Genomic DNA, 17,850 nt, shown 5'->3' with positions numbered 1-17,850 from the left:
CCGCATGAAATGGAGAGTGGTTATTTTGGAGCGTTCTAAAAAGGGGCCTTGTAAAGATTTCATCAATGACGTTGGGTGAAAAAAGAATTGTTGGTGGTGTTTATTTGATGGCGGTCCGTCCGGTCTCCCGGGCTTGGCGTGGTGGCGCCAGGCAGAGCATCGTCACTGCGACGTTCATCGGCAGGTCAAGTAAATAAATATTACCTTATGAATCCACTCCCCAGCTGTTTTTTTATTCCAGTGTAATGGTTCCCGAGTGCTTGGATTTCCAGCGACTTACATTTCACTCCCTCTTCCGCTTCTGCTCTTACAATACGCAATGAATGTAACTATCAACAACCCCCACCCCACCACTCTCCTACCACTTTGCTTACCCGGACCCAGATCGTAGAATGGGCGTTCGGAAAGCGCATGACGCCCGCAGAGCGCTTGCGAAAACACCAACGGGCTTTGGAGAAGACGCAGCGCGAACTGGATAGAGAGCGTGTCAAGCTGGAAAACCAAGAAAAAAAGCTGGTGCAGGATATCAAGAAGAGCGCGAAGAATGGGCAGATAGGCGCCTGCAAGATTCAGGCGAAGGATCTGGTTCGGACGAGACGGTATGCTGAAAATACCTGTGCATTTGTATATATTCCCATTTGTGTGCTATCTTGGAAACTCGCTGCTAATTTTGTTTTCTTCTTCGTTCCCCGTCTACCATAGATATATCCAAAAGTTCTACTCGATGCGAACACAGCTACAAGCCATCTCCCTCCGGATCCAGGTACGGTAAAAGTTTACAGCTTGAGACTCCGGATCAAGAGACCCCTATCTACCTATTGCCCATATTTTGCTAACAAACCCGATGCGTTTTCTTCATGCTTTTTGTAAATAGACCGTTCGGAGTAACGAGCAGATGATGCAATCCATGAAAGGCGCAACCATGCTCTTAGGCAGCATGAACAGACAAATGAACCTCCCCGCGCTGCAACGAATAGCCATGGAATTCGAACGGGAGAACGAGATCATGGACCAGCGGCAGGAGTTGATGGACGATGCTATTGACGAAGCCACGGGGCTGGAGGATGAGGAGGAAGGCGAGGAGATAGTGAAAGAGGTTCTGGATGAGATCGGTGTTGACCTGGGACAGGCTGTATGTTTTCTTGCCTTTTTTTATTTCTTTCTTGTTTTCTATACTTATACCGTCCCCCCCCACCCAACTCCCCTTTTTTTTCCACCTCTCCCCTATTTCACCAACCAACTTTATTTTTTTCTTTTTTCTTCGGAGATGTTCGTATCCGTCCTGCAAAATATATCTTTTTGCTGACAGTTAAGAATCGCAGATGGGAGAAACACCTTCGGAATTACAAAAAGCATCTGTGCCCGAGGGACGGGTCGCCCAGGCGGTTGGTGGGGGCGGTGGTGGTGCAAATACGGATGACGACGATTTACAGGCGAGATTAGACAGTCTCCGTCGGTGACGGATCGTCATGCTATAATATGAATAAAGTCAGTTTAACTTACGATATTATTTTTTCGGCCTTTTCTTTTTCTTTTTTTCTTTTCGTTTTTTGGCGGCAGGCAGCGGTGTTTGGCGTATGGGCTGCTTACGTTTCTTTTTTATAGCTGAGATTTTAATTCAAATTGTTTTACGACTACCCAATGACCAGGGATATGATAGCACAGTCATCAAATGCGAATTTCTGACAACAGCTATTTTTTCGACAAATTGGAAGCACTTACTTAGGGTGGCCTCGGTACCATTCCCCCTGGGAACGGCACGTTCCTAGCCTCAGGAATGTACTGTACAAGGCTCCGGGTCATCCCTGGCCTTTCTGTTTTCTGGTAAGATAGATATATATATATATTAGCTACAGAGATCAAGCCGGTCTTTTCACTGATATTTCTTGTTTGAGAAAGGCTTGTTTGCAGGGGGTGTGTTCATTAGTTTTGTCAATGGTTTCTTTATGTTGTGACTGATGCATTGGAACATCAATATTGATCAGAATTTCCCCGTAGGAAGAACTTTGAATATGTGGGCAATTGCGGATAGAAGGGATTCAATCTGTAATTCGGGGGGATCTCTATCGCATTCAAATCTTGAATTGGTGGCGTTATTTGATATAACTAGGGGATGAGCAGCCCTTCTCAACAATGTCTCAACAGTGTCTCAATCATCTTTCACCAAGCATCCTCTCCAAAGCCTCTTCAATCCGTACCAAATCTGGAATGATCAATAGGAGTGGCTGCCGGAATCGATCGCGGGGGACATGTAAACACTTTGTTGCAGATGGCCTTGAGATTGAATTTGAAAGTAGTTGGCAAGAGTGAGTTAGTAGGATATTAGTAGTACACGATAGTGATTGCACAAATATACAGTGATGGATGAATAAACTTAGACCTCTTGAAAACAGCTTTGATTGTGATGCTTAATCGATTCCTTGATGATTGAACAGTTTATCAGTGGAAAGTGAAGTCATCAAGCACGATCCAGTCCTGTGGCCGTGGGCTGGTGGTGGCTATTAATAACTCAACCCCGCTAAGCTCAACTCCCAGCCCAAGCCCGCGATCATAGTCCACAACTGACTGCTCCTGCGCAGAGTCGTCGACCACCGCTGCACCTCTCCTCGCTTCTGCCTCTCCTCCTCTTCTCACGGTCTGTCTGTGCCCTCCCGTTGCTGCACGGAAACCCCGTCGTCGCAGTTGACTCGGGCCATTTCCAATCGTTGGCGTTGGCCGGATCCCTTTCCCGTCCTGCTCTAAGATTGTGCAACTAGCGAGAAGTAAGCCCTTCCTCTTCACTTCTCTCTGCGTGTCAAATTGTTTGCATTTGCCCTGTTCCCTAATTGCGATCCATCGTTGTGGCGGGGGGTCTGTCTGCCTGCCTGTTTGTTCGGTCTATGTTGCCCCCGGCTTCTTGGTCTCGATTCTGTCCCTATAACCATCAACCCACGGATCAGATTGAGAGCCTGCCGCCAACTTTGTGCTTTCTTTTTTATGTTGATTGCCCTGTGAATTCACTTTCAATGCTTGCGCTGCCATAATTTCCTCCCTCTTGCTACGTGCTAGTTCGTAAAATGTTCAGAAACTAATTCATGGCGCCCTGCCTTGTGTTCACTACCCAGACAACAAACAGCAACCACCACCAACACAAACAATCCAATCCTGCTTCACCTCTTTGACAACAAACAATCCCCCGCGCCGCATATCCTCCGTCCCCATTTAACCCAGGTTGATCCCCATACTAGGATTACTAGGTGAAAACCTGCTGGTGAGATATTTCCGCGATATCCGCGAGAAGTCTAGTGTTTGGTCATCATTGCCTTCGAGGTAACTTTCATTCCAAGTTCCTGTTATGCCGCTTGTCATTATCACTTCGGGTATCCCACGAACACTTGAACAGGGTTGAACTTTCTGGAAACGGAATCTGACGGTTCAATTTCCTTCGTTTAAAGGATGATCGCTATATAATACTACTTACTACACTAAATATGCACTATTGAGTTGCAACTGACACTTAATCCTTTTTTTCACACCAGGCCCAACGGCCACGCTTCACGACCCGGCAGAAGCGTTTAATAAACAATAATATCGGTAGAAAAGGGGGGGCAGGAAATAAAAGAAAAGGAAATCAGCCAAAATAAACTTTTTTCCACCATCTACCTCTTTTATCGAATCAGCACTGCAGCTCGCCATTTGGTTGGACTATCAAGCTGGCAGGAAGCAAGCGGAGGACCTTCTCCTCTAACCAGGGTGGGTTGCTGAACAGAATGTTCGGTGGCTCCACGAGCCCTACCAAAGAGAAAGACGATTCCTCCCCTCTCTCCGGCAGTGGTTCGACCACCCTATCCATCAACACGGAAAATACCACGGCTGGCCGAGAAAACAAAGCCACCCCGCTTAGTGGTTCTCTGTCGCCCCGCAACGGGGACCGAAGCCCAGCAGCGGAACAGCCAAAGCGCCGAAATAGCTCAATGACCAAGGCTGCCAACTTCTTCTCCAACGCTAAATATTCCCTACATCTTTCAAGTGCGCGGGAGTCGCAGAAGGAACAGCAAGCCTTAACACCCATGCAAAAGTTGGGGAAGATGGATCCAGCCTTGATTGTTCCGCAAGGGTCGTTGAATAACTCGGCCGGTGAATCAGCGCCGACTGCGCACTCGTCGTTTCGGGTTGGAGTCACTGAAGACAGGAACAGAAAATGCCGAAGAACTATGGAAGACACCCATGCTTATCTGTATAATTTTCTTGGAACTGCAGCCCCAACTCCTGCCAAAGCCGATTCGTCCATCCGCAGCAAAAATAATTCCGAGGATTCAATACCTACATCTGCAGAGTCTGACGACTCACCACCGATGGTTGAAACGGACAATGGATATTTTGCCATTTTCGATGGACATGCCGGGACGTTTGCGGCGGAGTGGTGCGGGAAAAAGCTGCATCTCATTTTGGAGGATATCATGAGAAAGCACCCGAATACTCCGGTACCAGAACTGCTAGACCAGGCATTCACTAGCGTGGATCAGCAATTAGAAAAGCTCCCGTTGAAAAACAGCGGTTGTACTGCTGTTACTGCAGTCTTGCGATGGGAGGATCGTCCTACCGGGACCTCTCCTCCTAATGCGACTCCATCTTCCTCCCTTGCGACACCCAACAAGCAAGGTCCGGAAAAAGATAATAAGAGCACAGACCCGTCGTCCACAGCGCAGACATCTTCATCCCTAGACCCGTCAGGATTATCAGTGTCAGGATCCGCAAACCAAAAGCAACCCCAGGAAACAACTGCCGTCTTTCGACAACGTGTACTGTATACCGCGAACGTGGGTGATGCACGCGTTGTTCTGTGCCGGAATGGCAAGGCGCTGCGATTGTCGTACGACCACAAGGGCAGTGATGAAAACGAGGGGAAACGAATATCCAATGCTGGAGGCCTAATCTTGAATAACCGCGTAAACGGCGTGCTTGCTGTCACTCGGGCGTTGGGGGATTCGTACATGAAAGACTTAGTCACTGGCCACCCGTACACGACGGAGACGGTCATCCAGCCTGAAACAGATGAGTTTCTGATCCTGGCTTGCGATGGCGTGAGTGCTTATCTTTATCAAACTTTAATTAGACCCTTATTCCTCCCCTTTGCTTGAATTAACCTATTTCCTTTTTTTTTGCAGTTATGGGACGTCTGCTCGGATCAAGAAGCCGTCGATCTCATCCGTGGCACAGAGGACCCACAACTCGCCTCAAAAATCCTCGTCGACCACGCTCTCTCGCGCTTCAGCACCGACAACCTCTCCTGTATGATTGTCCGCTTCGACACAAAGGCCATTCAGCAAGCAATAGAACAACAGCAAAGACGCACATCACTCGTGCCGCCAACAACGACAGATAGCAGCGGCGGCTCCATCAATATCAATAATACCAACAATACTACAAACAACAACAATGGCCCGGTCCCATCGCCAGTGCAACTTGTAGGCATCAGCGAAGCCGACAAGATCGTCGAGGAGACGCGGAAGAAGGCGCGCGCGGGCAAGCTAGGCGCTGAACTTGCCACCGTCGATGCTGCTGAAGACACGGGGAATGGCGACGACAGCGAGAACGCGACGCCCGTGGAGACCTATTCTGCTGTAGGGGATAAGTTGGGGCCGGAAGTTTCGTCTGGGCAACTAAAGGGAGTAATTGATATTGCGAATTTGGATTTGGCGGAAGGTCAGGATAGGAAAGGAAAGAAAGAGGGAGGAGAATAACTTTGTTGCTTTCGGTGGGTCGGTGGGTTGATTAATTGAATGGCTGGTTTGTTTCCGGTTTGGCGGGCGAAAGTCCGTTTTCTTTCACCTCCTTCCCCTTTGCTGTTACCTTTTTCTTTTTCTTTTTCTTTTTCTTTTCTGACACGAGTTCGACGGCCATGATGAGATCAAGATTCGAAAGGGAAAGACAAGAAACTGAATTTGCTGGATGCTGGAGGCGACAAGCCCCTTGTTTCTATGTCTTTCATGTTTTCACTTATTCACGTTTTCATGCTTCTATGCGTTAATGCTTTCATCATTATATCATGTCGTTTAATCGCGCGAAACGCGTGGGAATTGGCTTTTTCTTTCTACTTCGTTTTCTTTGCTTCTCCTTTCTTCTTGTTGACTTTATATCAGACTCCGACCGTCGGTACGATGTTCTCCCTGTGCTCCCTCCCCTGATCTGTCATCTACCCTCTACCATTTTCCCTGAGCGCTAAATGGAATGTTGTATATCATCACGGTGATGAGCGACATGCATGGCGGAGGTAGATTGGGGTGGTGGGGGTTTAGGGGAATCATAGGCAATCGGGGACAGATGGGGACATGGCCATGAATGAAACTTTATCTTGGGCCCGGGCCTACCTCTGCATCAGTGGTTATTTATTTATACATAATGTTTTTGTGTCCGTCCGTCATCGCTGAGCAGAATCATCAGACCTCAGCAGCTATACAACGTCTATTTTCGTGTCCTTTTCCCCCGCCCTTTTTCTCCGCCTCCTTTTTTGTTTGGGGTGGGGGTGGGAAAAGGTTTGTGCTTGTTTCATTTGTGATGTATGTACTGTACATACGTACGACATATCCCTGTGGGACTGTGGTTAAGCCAGCAGTTGTATATATCTTATAGTTATGTTGTACATGTGTACGGAAACATTGATCTCCTTGAACTTTTTTCTGGTAACTATGTCCATATAACTATCTTTTGCATAGCAAGAGAAACAGACATGCATTTCGGGAATTGTCTAATTTCCCGTAATTATATTTATCTACGTTTTTTGGTTTTATTAACTGTCGTATTCGCTTGTTGTCACTTCAGGGAAAGTATTCGTTTTTCCATTCCGTGAGCTTTTTTCTTTTTAAAGTGAGGGTTGTACAGAAGTTTGTGGTTTCTAGAAAAAATATAAATACACAAAAATGGGTGGAGAAAAAAAAATTCTAAAAGTCTTAAATAAACGACCAAAAAAAGAAGAAAAAAGAAAAGAGATAACCCCGAGGATATAGAAACGGTGCAGTACAATTGGTTGGAAAATATGAGAGTGGGAAGAAGGAAAAATAAAGGGAAGCATGGGGCAAAAAAATAAATGACAATCCATTTTATCAACATAACCATTTATTTATCACCATAGAAAGAATGAAACATGCCCATGCCCATGCCCGTTTTTCCCCAACGGTTCACTTTCTACCAGAACTTCAACTTCCCGAGACCCGACCTCGACTTCTCTTCCTTAGGGGCATCCGCCTTCTCTTGCTCTCCCTCAGCCTGAGCGTCAGCTTCAGCCAAAGCACCGGAACCAGCGCCAGCCTGTTCCGCACCCTCGCCATCTTCCCCCTTCGCGGCGGGAGCACCGCCAAGGGCCAGCAACTCACCAGCCGCAAGGTCAAGCTCGGTGCCCATAATATGGCCACGAACAGGCTTCAGCTGACCATGGATGACATTTTTTGGCCATGACTCGGCATACTGCAAATTATGCAGATCCACCCAGAACATCTTGACCTCGCCTTCATTGACGATGTGATGCTCCGACGGCGGCAGCGAAGGGTCGATTTTCACCTGCAGCATGCGTTCCAATTCGGCGATCTTGTCCATGGTGTCCTTCTCCAGCGCCTGCTGTGCTCTGATAGCCGCCTGGATCCGTTTCCGTCTCTTTCGGCTGATTTTCTTGCCCGACTTATCCTTATCGCCAACCTTCCCGCTCTCATTTTTCACCTTCTCGCCATCTCCCCCTTCTACTTCTTCTTCTTCTGCTTCTGCTTCTCCTTCATTCTCATCTTCCAGTTCATTTTCTCTCGCTTCCCGCTCCTGCTCCTCCTTCATCTTCTGCTGCTGCAGCGCCAGTACCGCCGCCACATCCGCAACGCTTGTAGCCTTTTGGTCCATGAGGATACGCGCGCGCAATTTTTTGTTAAGGAACTGATGCTGCTCCATGCGAGTCTTCCATTCCTCATCCCATTTCTCGGCTTCGGCGGGGTCCCGCGGGCGCTGCCGGGTGAGCACCTCGTTGTCTTGCGAGGCAGTGATCATATCTGCGGGCGGGGCAAGTTGCCGCTGCATGGAGAACTCGCGGAGAAGGCGGTAGGCTTCAAGGCCAAGGGAGGTGGAGGGGAAATGCAGGGAGAAATAAGGGGTCCACATATCCTTGCGCAGTGTAGCGGGTACGGTCTTCTTGCCGTGGTAGACTAGTTGGGAGAGAACGTTGTTTTTCTATAGCATTTATAGAGTTAGATTATGTGTTTCGTTGAGGTGTTCTGAGTATTCGTCTGCACTGTGCTCTTAGATAGTTGGAGAAGAAGAAGAAGAAGAAGAATCCACTCACCTCAAGCTCTCTCGTAAACGAATATACAACCTGATTCGTTCGGATATTGTTGTAGGCAAATATATTTTTCCCATGCGTTAGGCGGTGTAATGCCTTGCGTAGCCTTGCTCTCTCCTGTGTCCGCCATTGTAGGGCAGCACGGGACCCAGTTTCTCTGACCTTGCCCTGGATGGGTTTTGTCGCTCTTGGGAACCGAAGGGCCTCCCAGGAGCTGACAACGACAGGGCTGACCGTCTCCTGTATTTTTGGATTTGACAAGTTCTTTCCAGGTTTCTTCGCAATGGCCGTCTTCGCACCGGAGCTGGTACCCGCTTCAGCACTGGCTGCCGCTCCCCTCGCTGCTCTAGTAGCTGTTCTGGCAGCCGCTCTGGCGGCCATGCTCGCGGCAACCATTGATGCCGGTGCGTTGTATCAATTTTCCTGCAGAGCCAATTGATCGTTTTCTAGAGCATTGTGGCGCCTGCTGCAGTGGGATGTAGTCGGAACCTCCCTGAGATCGAGGGGCGGGACGAGCGTCGTGGTGGTGGATGTGGTTATGGTGGTTATCGTTGTTTCGTTGTTCATGGATCTGAAGTTTTTTCCTGGTTCTGGGGCCGGACCAATCGGGAGCACCCAAACAACCATCGACAAGACAAAGCTCAGCTTCAAGCCAACAACGACAACCACCATAACCACAACCACAGGTCAACCACATCGGCGTCAACGAACTAGTTACCGTAGACGGTGCTTACTCACTGCGTCGAGGTTGACATGGCCTAGACAGCGTTGTCTGGCTGGTCTACTCCTTCGTGCTCTTCTCATCCCGGTTATTTACGTTGATGAGAATGACAGCTCCGCCGAGTGCACGACGACATCTATGCCTCACATATCGCATGCTTCCTAGCAATGGCTCTCTCCAGATCAGCAGACGACCTTGTCCAGCGTTTAGAACAGCTCAGTGCCTCAGATAGCCAGCGTCAGAAACCATGGTTCTCGGTATGAAACCCCATTTGGGGGAGCTTGGAGATGCCCTTCTCTATCCAGATTGGTTTATTTTATATATGACAAATAATAGTAGTACTCATAAACAGTATATTTTTTTTCTAGAACCGCAAACTTCGCCATCTCCAGGGCATCTCTTTGCGCAATCTCACCGTCAATCCTAACACGCCGTCCAGCCGAAAGACTATAGACGACGACAGTGTTCCGAATGCCCTCCAGTCCCCCACTAAATTACTGGCGATGCGTGAATTGCCGTCACCCATCCCCCAGTCGCGCTCGTTTACTGACCTCAAGCGTCGTGATCAGTTTTCCTCCGCAGACGTTACCGCCGCTGCAGCTGCAGCCTCACCTTTAGGGACACCTGGGAGTGAAAATCAAAAAGAGCGAAAAAACAAGGCTCAGATTCTTCGCCGGAGGAGCACTTTACGCTGGGCTGGTGCCAGTCCATTCATTCGACAACATCGACTGGAGGACATTGCGGGCAACCGGATGGCAAACTCGTGGTTCTCGCTACATTGTGCTGGCATGGATCAGCCGGTCTACGTGAGCGAAGTGGTGGGAAGGGCGATGAATCCAGATTTCAAGCACTTCGATCTGAACGTCTGTGGGCCGCTGGTGTCGCGTCTGGATCAGGTGACGTGTAATGTGTGGGCGAGGACGGAGGATATGACGGAGTATATCCTGCTACTGAGGCTGGAAGTGAATCTGCGCTCGTTGCAGTATGTCGGAAAAACGTTGGAGAGTTTCTATCACCCGTTGCCGACGAACTGCGTTGTGTTTCGCTTCCAGGATGGTGTTTATACGAGTTTGATGGATATGCCCCCTGTAAAGCAGCTGCCAGCACCCGTAACTACTGCCTCTGCTGCTGATGCTAGGGTCCATGACGATAGTCGCCTACAGTCTACGTCAACTTACGATGCGCTCATGCGCCTTGCCAATCTCGACGATTGTATTCAAGATGCCCTCGCGACGCGGGAGAAACTCGAAACTCAAATAAATGCGATACTCGAGAGAAACCATAGGGCGTTGAATACCCTATGTTCCCGATCTCAAGCTGTCGACAAACTCTCGTCCGTAAAACGCACCATTACGTCCGCAAAAAAGCAACTACGGCAGAGCAAACAACGAAAAGAAGAGATCCAACACAGTCTCGAAGCACGACGTACCGCCATGGCCCGCGGACGCTCGTCTCAAGAAAAGACCAAGTCCTTCCTTTCCGAAGCACAATCGAGCATGTCCTCTAGCGAAAACCTCCTGCGGCGAACAGCTGAGGACTCCATGGGCCAGATACGGCGGATCTGTGAGGAGCTGCAGGCGATATACCCGATCGAGCCGATCCCAGAGAAGCCACTGGCGTTCACCATCTGCAGCCGCGCGCTGCCCAACTCGACCTTCGAAGACATGGACAAAGAATGCATCGCGGCTGCGCTGGGCTATACGGCGCACCTCGTCTACCTGCTCTCCTTCTACCTCTCCGTTCCCCTCCCGTATCCAGTGCGGCCTTATCTATCCCATTCGTTGATCGACGACCCGATCTCCGCAGGCCTACCGCAGCGCACGTTCCCGCTGTACCCGGTCAATGGGCACTATCGGTTCGAGTACGGTGTGTTTTTGCTAAATAAGAATATCGAGTATATGATGAACCGGATGGGGCTGAGGGTTATTGATGTGAGGCATACGTTACCGAATTTGAAATATTTACTGTACGTGTTGACGGCGGGTACGGGGGAGTTACCTGCAAGGCAAGCGGGCGGGGTTGTGCGCGGGCTTCTGCTGGGGGTTCGGGGGAGGGCAGGGAGTCATATCATTAGGAGCGGGTTGACGAGCCCGAGTGTGTCGCGACGGGGCAGTGAGGACAGTGTTGTTTCCGGGGCTGGGCCGGGAGCCGGAGGGGCGGGGAGTATTATGGGTGATGGTGGGCCCGGATCTGGAGCAAGAAAGATATTGCAAGAGAATATTCTGGCCAAGGCGAATGGGCAGTTGGCTGTGGACCGGCGACTTGCAGGGGGTGGAAAAGCATAATAATCATAATAGGGGAGGCGGAAAGAGTTAATTCATACCTTGGTGGCCGAGGGGGAAGCCTTCGAGCGAGCCGGAGAGCGGCCGCAGGGACCACAGAAACTGAAAAGCTAGATGCTGGATGGGAGTTGAGACTCCAAAACGACGGGGTTTTCTTTTTTTTTGACCCCATCCATGGCTGGATTGGTTTGAGCCATGATATGCGAGCACATTATTGACATGTTGTTCTGAGTTTCGCGTTTGAAGTTAACCTTGGTCGATTTAAATGGTTCCTGACCGTTCCTGTGGCAGGTATAAGGTGTGATACCTACCATCAAAAGCAGAATACTACGCAGTAAAAATTCTGATAAAATAATAATAAACAATAATAACGGCAATAGGGATAAAGGAATTTTTTAAAACCTCCCCGTGTCTACGGCAGTATGTGATGCATCTATGTTTTTTTGGAGTAGCCAACGCTAGTTAGTGTAATTCGCCTCCCTCTCTCGGAACAAACACACTCTCCTTTTCGAACTCTAACCCCAGTTTCTCCGCATTTTGGGTTGGAGGCGAGGAGGAGAAGAAAAAAGAGAGCAACAAGAACCGGCTGTCACTGCCAGCACGGGAATTTCCGAGGCTTGCGTCTTAGACTGTATGAACAAAATCCATTAGGAATTTTCACCTCGACTTTTTTTTTTTTTTTTTTTTTTTTTTTTTTTCATTGTCACTGGACGGTTAAGAATAGTTAAGTTAATAGACGAGAATAATCAGTAATATTATTTCTGCCCGCCCTGCTGACCTCCGACCTGGTCCCTGGGTGTTTATGCAGTAGAACGCTTTGGAACCGTTTTAGTTCCTGCTTCTCCTCCTTCCCCCTGGGTCCCCAGTTCCCCCAAGGATCCCGGATACAGGCAGCATACAGGCAGGAGGGAGGATAATCCCCAGTTCCCCAAGAATCCCCCAAGGGATGGCGAGGTTCCACTCCCGCCAATTGGCCCAACCGGAGCGTGCAACCCGGCCAGGGTTCGAGGAGATGAGGGCAGGGGGGTGGTTTTGCGTGCCCTTGTCTGGTTATTGCGCGTACACACTGGTGGGTTTCCGGCACTTGGTTCTGTATCTGTCCTATGTGGTAGAGGCACTCTGTATGTGTAAGTTATTTATACGCGAAGATGCGGTGTGGGTGAGAGTGTTGGGTACACGAAGGAACTAGATAGAAACTTTGAGCTCAATAGTGCCAACGGCTTCCCACGAAGGGAGACGTAATAAACACCACAAAATTAGAACCCTCATCATTATCGTTTGTCGGGTGCCGCGGCTGACATGCTCTTCTTCCTGGCCGCGAGGAGAGGACAGGGGCTGGCTGCTGGCGGGTGGGGATAGCTTCATGAATGCTGAGATGAGACGAGGACAACCAGCGACGGCGACCCGCTCGCCGGCTAAGGTTAGCGGGGTAGCACAGTTAGCCCGTGGATTAGCACCGAGTCGAGGACGAAGAGAAGACGCGGAAGCAGAAGAAAAGGAAGCAGAGGTGGTGCTAGCTGTGTGTGGGAGAGCAGAAATCAGCAGGCGGTGTCGCCTCGCTCCCTGTCCTGTCGGTGTGTGTGTGTGTCCTCTTCGGTCCATATCGACGCCTCAACATCCTCGATCTTCCTATCTCAACTCAACTCCACTCCACTCCACCAACACCGCTGCCATCCACCCTCTTGCCTCCCACACACACTCTCTCTCTCTTCTCTTCTCTTCAGCTCTGCCCGGCCTAACTCTCCACTCTCTCGTTCTATTCTGTCCTTACATCCTTATTACCCACTTCTCTCCCACAATTGTCTCACACGAGGCCGCTTTGCTTCGGCCGCCCGAATATCCGCCACCCCCCGCCGACGCATCTCCCACCGCCAACGGGGAACGGGGAACGGGATCGCGATACCTGCTGCACCTGTTCCTGCTGCTACTGGCCACGGCCGCAGACCGACACAGGTTTCCCCCCCGACACAAGCACAGGAACACCTCCGATCCGCCCCCGCCCCTTGTGTATCCTGTGTGTCGTGTTTCATATATCCATACATATATATACCTTTCTATAAATATCGCGTCTCTCTCTGCCGACGATATGGCCACAAGGGTTGCTCCATCCTCCTCACCGCAGACCCTCCACCACTCCTCCTCCGCTGCCCACGCCCACTCCCAAGCCCAAGCTCACCACCAACCCGTCCAGCCCGTCCAGCCCGTCCAGCCCAACGATGCTGCTGCAAACCCCAACAAGCGCGCAAACCCCGGCGCCAACCCCGGATTCCCCTCCCCCCACAGATCACCCTCGCCCGCTCCCCAGCACCGCCGCGGCTACCAGGCCTGCGATCCGTGTCGCAAGAGAAAGGTTCGCTGCGACCTGGGAAGTATGTCCTCTTTTTATATATCTATATCTATATTACTACTGTCTCTCTACTTAATCATAGTATTATTGCTATTGCCATGATCAATGAAATTGACACTTTCTAGGCGTCGACAACCCACGCCCCCCGCCCTGCGTCCGCTGTCGCCGGGAAAGCAAACGCTGCGAGTTCTCTGCCACCCGCCGCAAGCGCAAAGTCTCAGAAGCAACAGGCCTTGCCAATGGCGATCTCGAGGAGGATACCACGTTGCGCAGAGACAAGCGCATGATGTCTGCAGATGCCTCGCGTCTCGATTCCGCGGAGAGCGTCAACAGCGGTTCCAATAATATCAGCAGTGTAAATGATAATGATAATGACGATGATACGAATAGCAACGACATCTCATCCTTTCCCCCTGCCCCCCTCTCTGGTGTCGATACCGATATCAGCATGTCGTCCTCCTCCCACCGTCGATGGACTGAGCCCGGACACCCGCCCCAGAACCGCTTCGCCATCGCCCCCGCAAACCCTATCTCGCCCAACCAATATCACAGTAATACCGCGAGTGCCAGTGGCAATACAAGCGCCGGCGGTCATCGGTTACCGACGCGAGGGGTAGGCCCCCCCGGTGCAGGTACAGGTAAAGGTGGTTATGCGGAAAACCTGGCCTCAGCCAGCGGCCAGCAAGTCATGAACCGCACCGCGGCTGAGCTACTATCCCCCGCCATCAGCAACACACACGATGCGCTCCATCTCCTATCCGAAGCAGCGGGGAGGACTGAGGATTTAAATCGCCAGCAGCAGCTGGACTATCGCTATTCCGCGTCCACGTCGAGCTTTGCCTCGCCAACTGACGCCCTGGCGAGGGGAAACGTCTCAGAGAAATCTGGGAGGTCCATGTCCAACGGCCAGCAGTCTCTCCATCGCTACCAGCCGCAGACCGCCGGTTCGACTTCAGTTGGCGTTGTCGAACATCGTGCTGGTGAAGCGGGAGTTGTTGGGACCAGCGATGCCGGTAGGGAAGGGTCCAGGTTGATGAATGCGCCTCCTTCGCTGAAAGGCGGATTTGTAGAGGATATGGATTATGTGAATGCTGTGAGGGTGTGGTCGAGGTTTCGCTTTATTAGGGCCGGTTGGTTCAGTGTTGATGAGGCCATGGGATATATCGCATAGTAAGGGGAAATATATCCATATTCATTGCGATCCCTTGTTTTTTATATCTACTGTTTATTGACTCTTTGCCTCCCTCCCACCTCCCAATTTCCTTTGCAGCTACTACGAGCATCTCGCCCCTTTGAGTCCCATCGTTATACCAAACTATAGTTCTCCAGCAACCCATCTAACCCTCCTTACCGAAGAGCCCGTCCTGACCGTCACCATGCTTACCATCGCATCCCGCCACATGCCCCTAACAGGCAACGGCGCAAATTCCCGCGCCTACTCCATCCACGAGAAACTGTGGTCCTATCTACGCGGTATGATCGAACGCTTAATCTGGGGCCAAGAGAAGTTCGACGGGGGCACCTTACCCTCCCAAATACCCAAATTCTCCTTCGCCCCTGGCCAATCGAATGCGAGTAGTGGAAATCTACGATCACTGGGCACTATCGAGGCCCTTCTGCTCCTGACGGACTGGCACCCGCGCGCCTTGCATTTCCCGCCTGGTGATGATGAGAATACACTCTTGGATATTGACCCACAGCTCCTGACGCAGATCCAGACGCAGTCTCTGGATAATCGGGGGAATATCGATCATGATCACGATCCCATAACGACGGGCAAGGCACAGAGTATTAGTAGCGGCGGCGGCGGCGGCGGCGGAGGAGGAGGAGGAGGTGGAGGAGGAGGAGGAGGAGGTGGTGGTGGTGGTAGTAGCTCGGAGGGTCGTCTTGCGTTCTACAAATGGCTCGAACCTGTCTGGCGCTCCGATCGCATGTCCTGGATGCTCCTCAGCACCGCACAAGCGCTCGCCTTTGAGCTCGGTGTCTTCGACCCCAAAAACGACCAGATGTCCAACAACGCGAACACGGAGTCCTCGACCGAGCGCATCCGGAAACGCCGCGTGCGCAAGCTGATTCTCGTATATGTCTCGCAGAGTAGCGGGCGGTTGGGGATCCCCTCCATGCTCCCGCTCCCACAATGGGGGATAAACATGGATCCAGTATCGTCAGAGGACTGCCGCTTCCTAGACCCCCACGAGGACCGATCGATTGATTTGATGCAGGATTGCTGGATGGATATTTCGAAGATCATGTATACGAGCAACCAGGTGTTGTTCCAGAGTAAAGAGCAGACGTCGAACTTGATTAAGAGTGGAAGATACCGGGAACAGATTGATAAGTTTATACCGTCATTGAGGGAGTTTAGGACGAAGTTTGATCGGGTTTCTAGTGAGCTTTTATATTTATATCATTTTTTTTAAAGATTATGCAGTGTGTTACTAACGATCTGATAGTGCCTGCCCATATGCGACATATCCTGGCTATTGAATACGAGTATACCCGTGAGTGTTAAATTCCCGCAAATTAGCGTCAATGATGTGCACCCAATTCTAATTCGGGAAAAATGCAAGGTTTATATGTCAACTGCCTCGCCCTCCAAGCCGTTGTAGATAGATGGACCACAATGAGCAATGAGGTTCAACATCCATCTACGGCGGGTTCAACGCGGCCCAACTCAACAGCCCAGACAAATTCTTCCACTGCCGCCAATGCGACCGCTTCGTGGCGGGTCCTCATGGAACAGTACCAGGTCAACGAACCGTATATTCAAGAGGTCGTCGACGCCTCGCGACGGATTTTGAAAACCGTCCTTGACGGTCTTCTCCCTGGCAATTCCCTGAAACATGCACCAGTTCGCACTTTTTTCCGAATTTTATCTGGAATGATATTCATTCTCAAGGTGCGATGCGATATCCCGAACAAGTGTGCCTTTTATTGCGCGCTTTTGTTATCACGCTTTCATGACTGCTAACAAAATCTTCCATAACAGACCTTCACCCTAGGTGCCAAAGAAGATGACGTCCGCATCTCCCTCGACCTGCAAGACCGTACTATCGAGTCTCTACGCACCTGCGTAGTCGACGATGTCCATCTAAGCGTCACAATCGCTGATCTCCTCCAGCTCCTAACCTCCAACATCCGGAACAGGTTCCTCCGCTTTGCGCCCCCAGACCGCGTCACTGGCGAATGCAGCAGTCGCGAACGAACACCGCAGCCGCAGGCGCAACCACCCGGACTCATGTCCTCACCGCTGTCGACACGACAGTCACCCCATCCGCCGGACCATCTCGGCCACGCTTCATCCCAGCAACTCGATCAAAGCCAAAATGACTTCCAAAACCCCGCACGCTGGCAGCAACAACAGCAACAGCAACATCAGCTCTCTCCCAACACACCCTTCCACTTTGATACAAACAGCCACCATCATCACCATGCCCACCACCAACACCCCAACCATCACCACAACCATAGCCACAGCCATCCGTCTACCACCCACGCAGATCCCCTCGCCAACATCCCCGCCCAACCCCTCAACTCCTCCAACCTGACCGTCTCCTTCATGCCCCCGCCCGCCTCCGTTTACTACAACTACTACGACCCCAGCACCGCCTCGCTAAAGATGGACCTCGACGGCGCAGATCCCACCACCACGGCTGCCGCAGTTGCCAATAACAACAACACCATCTCACCCGACGTAATCAATAGCCATAACCACACTGGAAACAACGGCGGGTCCTCACCATCGCTCCCCAACGGCGCCACGAACGGCACCACCACCAGCGGCGGTGCCAATACTTCCTCCATCAACAATAACAATAACAACAATAACAATGCCACTGCCGCCACTGCCACCAACAGTGGCGGCGGCGGAGGCCAATCAGACTGGTTCGCGCTGCCGCTCGATCAGTTCTTCAACAATGCGACGATGGGGGTTGATCAGGGACTGGGCGGGACGGGGCCGATGGTGGGCGAGTTTGATATGCTCGAGGTGTTGTTGAAGGAGCAGGATGATATGGGGGGTGGGTTTTTGTAGGTCTGGATTTTTGATTTATAATTACATTTGTATTTTTTCCCCCATTTGGTGCGGGTGTATTTTCGTACCTTATCTGTCTATGTCTATCTATCGGTGTCTTAGGAGATGGGTGGGTTGGGTATCGGAGTTTTTTCTTTCTTTCTTCTTTTGCCTTTGGATAGGGGTTTCGAG

At 50.9% G+C, this 17,850-nt stretch overlaps 6 protein-coding genes across 6 annotated transcripts; 5 read left to right on the top strand and 1 right to left on the bottom strand.

The window, feature by feature from the left end:
- Positions 1-319: 319 nt before the first annotated feature.
- HCBG_01568 (SNF7 family protein) lies at positions 320-1,460 on the top strand (the record flags this gene model as incomplete). Its single annotated transcript, XM_045428617.1, has 5 exons — positions 320-325; positions 385-599; positions 703-763; positions 875-1,132; positions 1,323-1,460. 5 exons carry the CDS (start codon positions 320-322, stop codon positions 1,458-1,460), a joined length of 678 nt encoding a protein of 225 aa, XP_045290403.1.
- Positions 1,461-2,133: 673 nt separating this feature from the next.
- HCBG_01567 (uncharacterized protein) lies at positions 2,134-2,756 on the top strand (the record flags this gene model as incomplete). Its single annotated transcript, XM_045428616.1, has 2 exons — positions 2,134-2,306; positions 2,555-2,756. 2 exons carry the CDS (start codon positions 2,134-2,136, stop codon positions 2,754-2,756), a joined length of 375 nt encoding a protein of 124 aa, XP_045290402.1.
- Positions 2,757-3,749: 993 nt separating this feature from the next.
- Positions 3,750-5,723, top strand: HCBG_01566 (type 2C protein phosphatase PTC1; the record flags this gene model as incomplete). The annotated part of the gene is made up of 2 exons (XM_045428615.1): positions 3,750-5,063; positions 5,148-5,723. 2 exons carry the CDS (start codon positions 3,750-3,752, stop codon positions 5,721-5,723), a joined length of 1,890 nt encoding a protein of 629 aa, XP_045290401.1.
- Positions 5,724-6,843: 1,120 nt separating this feature from the next.
- HCBG_01565 (uncharacterized protein) lies at positions 6,844-8,814 on the bottom strand (the record flags this gene model as incomplete). Its single annotated transcript, XM_045428614.1, has 2 exons — positions 6,844-8,187; positions 8,300-8,814. 2 exons carry the CDS (start codon positions 8,690-8,692, stop codon positions 7,165-7,167), a joined length of 1,416 nt encoding a protein of 471 aa, XP_045290400.1.
- Positions 8,815-9,184: 370 nt separating this feature from the next.
- On the top strand, positions 9,185-11,676 carry HCBG_01564 (uncharacterized protein; the record flags this gene model as incomplete). Its single annotated transcript, XM_045428613.1, has 2 exons — positions 9,185-9,274; positions 9,386-11,676. 2 exons carry the CDS (start codon positions 9,185-9,187, stop codon positions 11,300-11,302), a joined length of 2,007 nt encoding a protein of 668 aa, XP_045290399.1.
- A 1,709-nt stretch (positions 11,677-13,385) lies between these two features.
- On the top strand, positions 13,386-17,679 carry HCBG_01563 (uncharacterized protein; the record flags this gene model as incomplete). Its single annotated transcript, XM_045428612.1, has 5 exons — positions 13,386-13,668; positions 13,772-14,776; positions 15,060-16,034; positions 16,256-16,545; positions 16,636-17,679. The coding sequence occupies 5 exons, from the start codon at positions 13,386-13,388 to the stop codon at positions 17,677-17,679; spliced, it is 3,597 nt and encodes a 1,198-aa protein (XP_045290398.1).
- Between the last annotated feature and the right edge of the window lie 171 nt (positions 17,680-17,850).

This window comes from Histoplasma capsulatum, assembly GCF_000150115.1.
Source record: "Histoplasma capsulatum G186AR genomic scaffold supercont2.2, whole genome shotgun sequence".
NCBI classification, from domain to species: domain Eukaryota; kingdom Fungi; phylum Ascomycota; class Eurotiomycetes; order Onygenales; family Ajellomycetaceae; genus Histoplasma; species Histoplasma capsulatum.
Note: the sequence above shows the minus strand (reverse complement) of the source record. Positions and strands in the feature narration are given on the sequence as shown.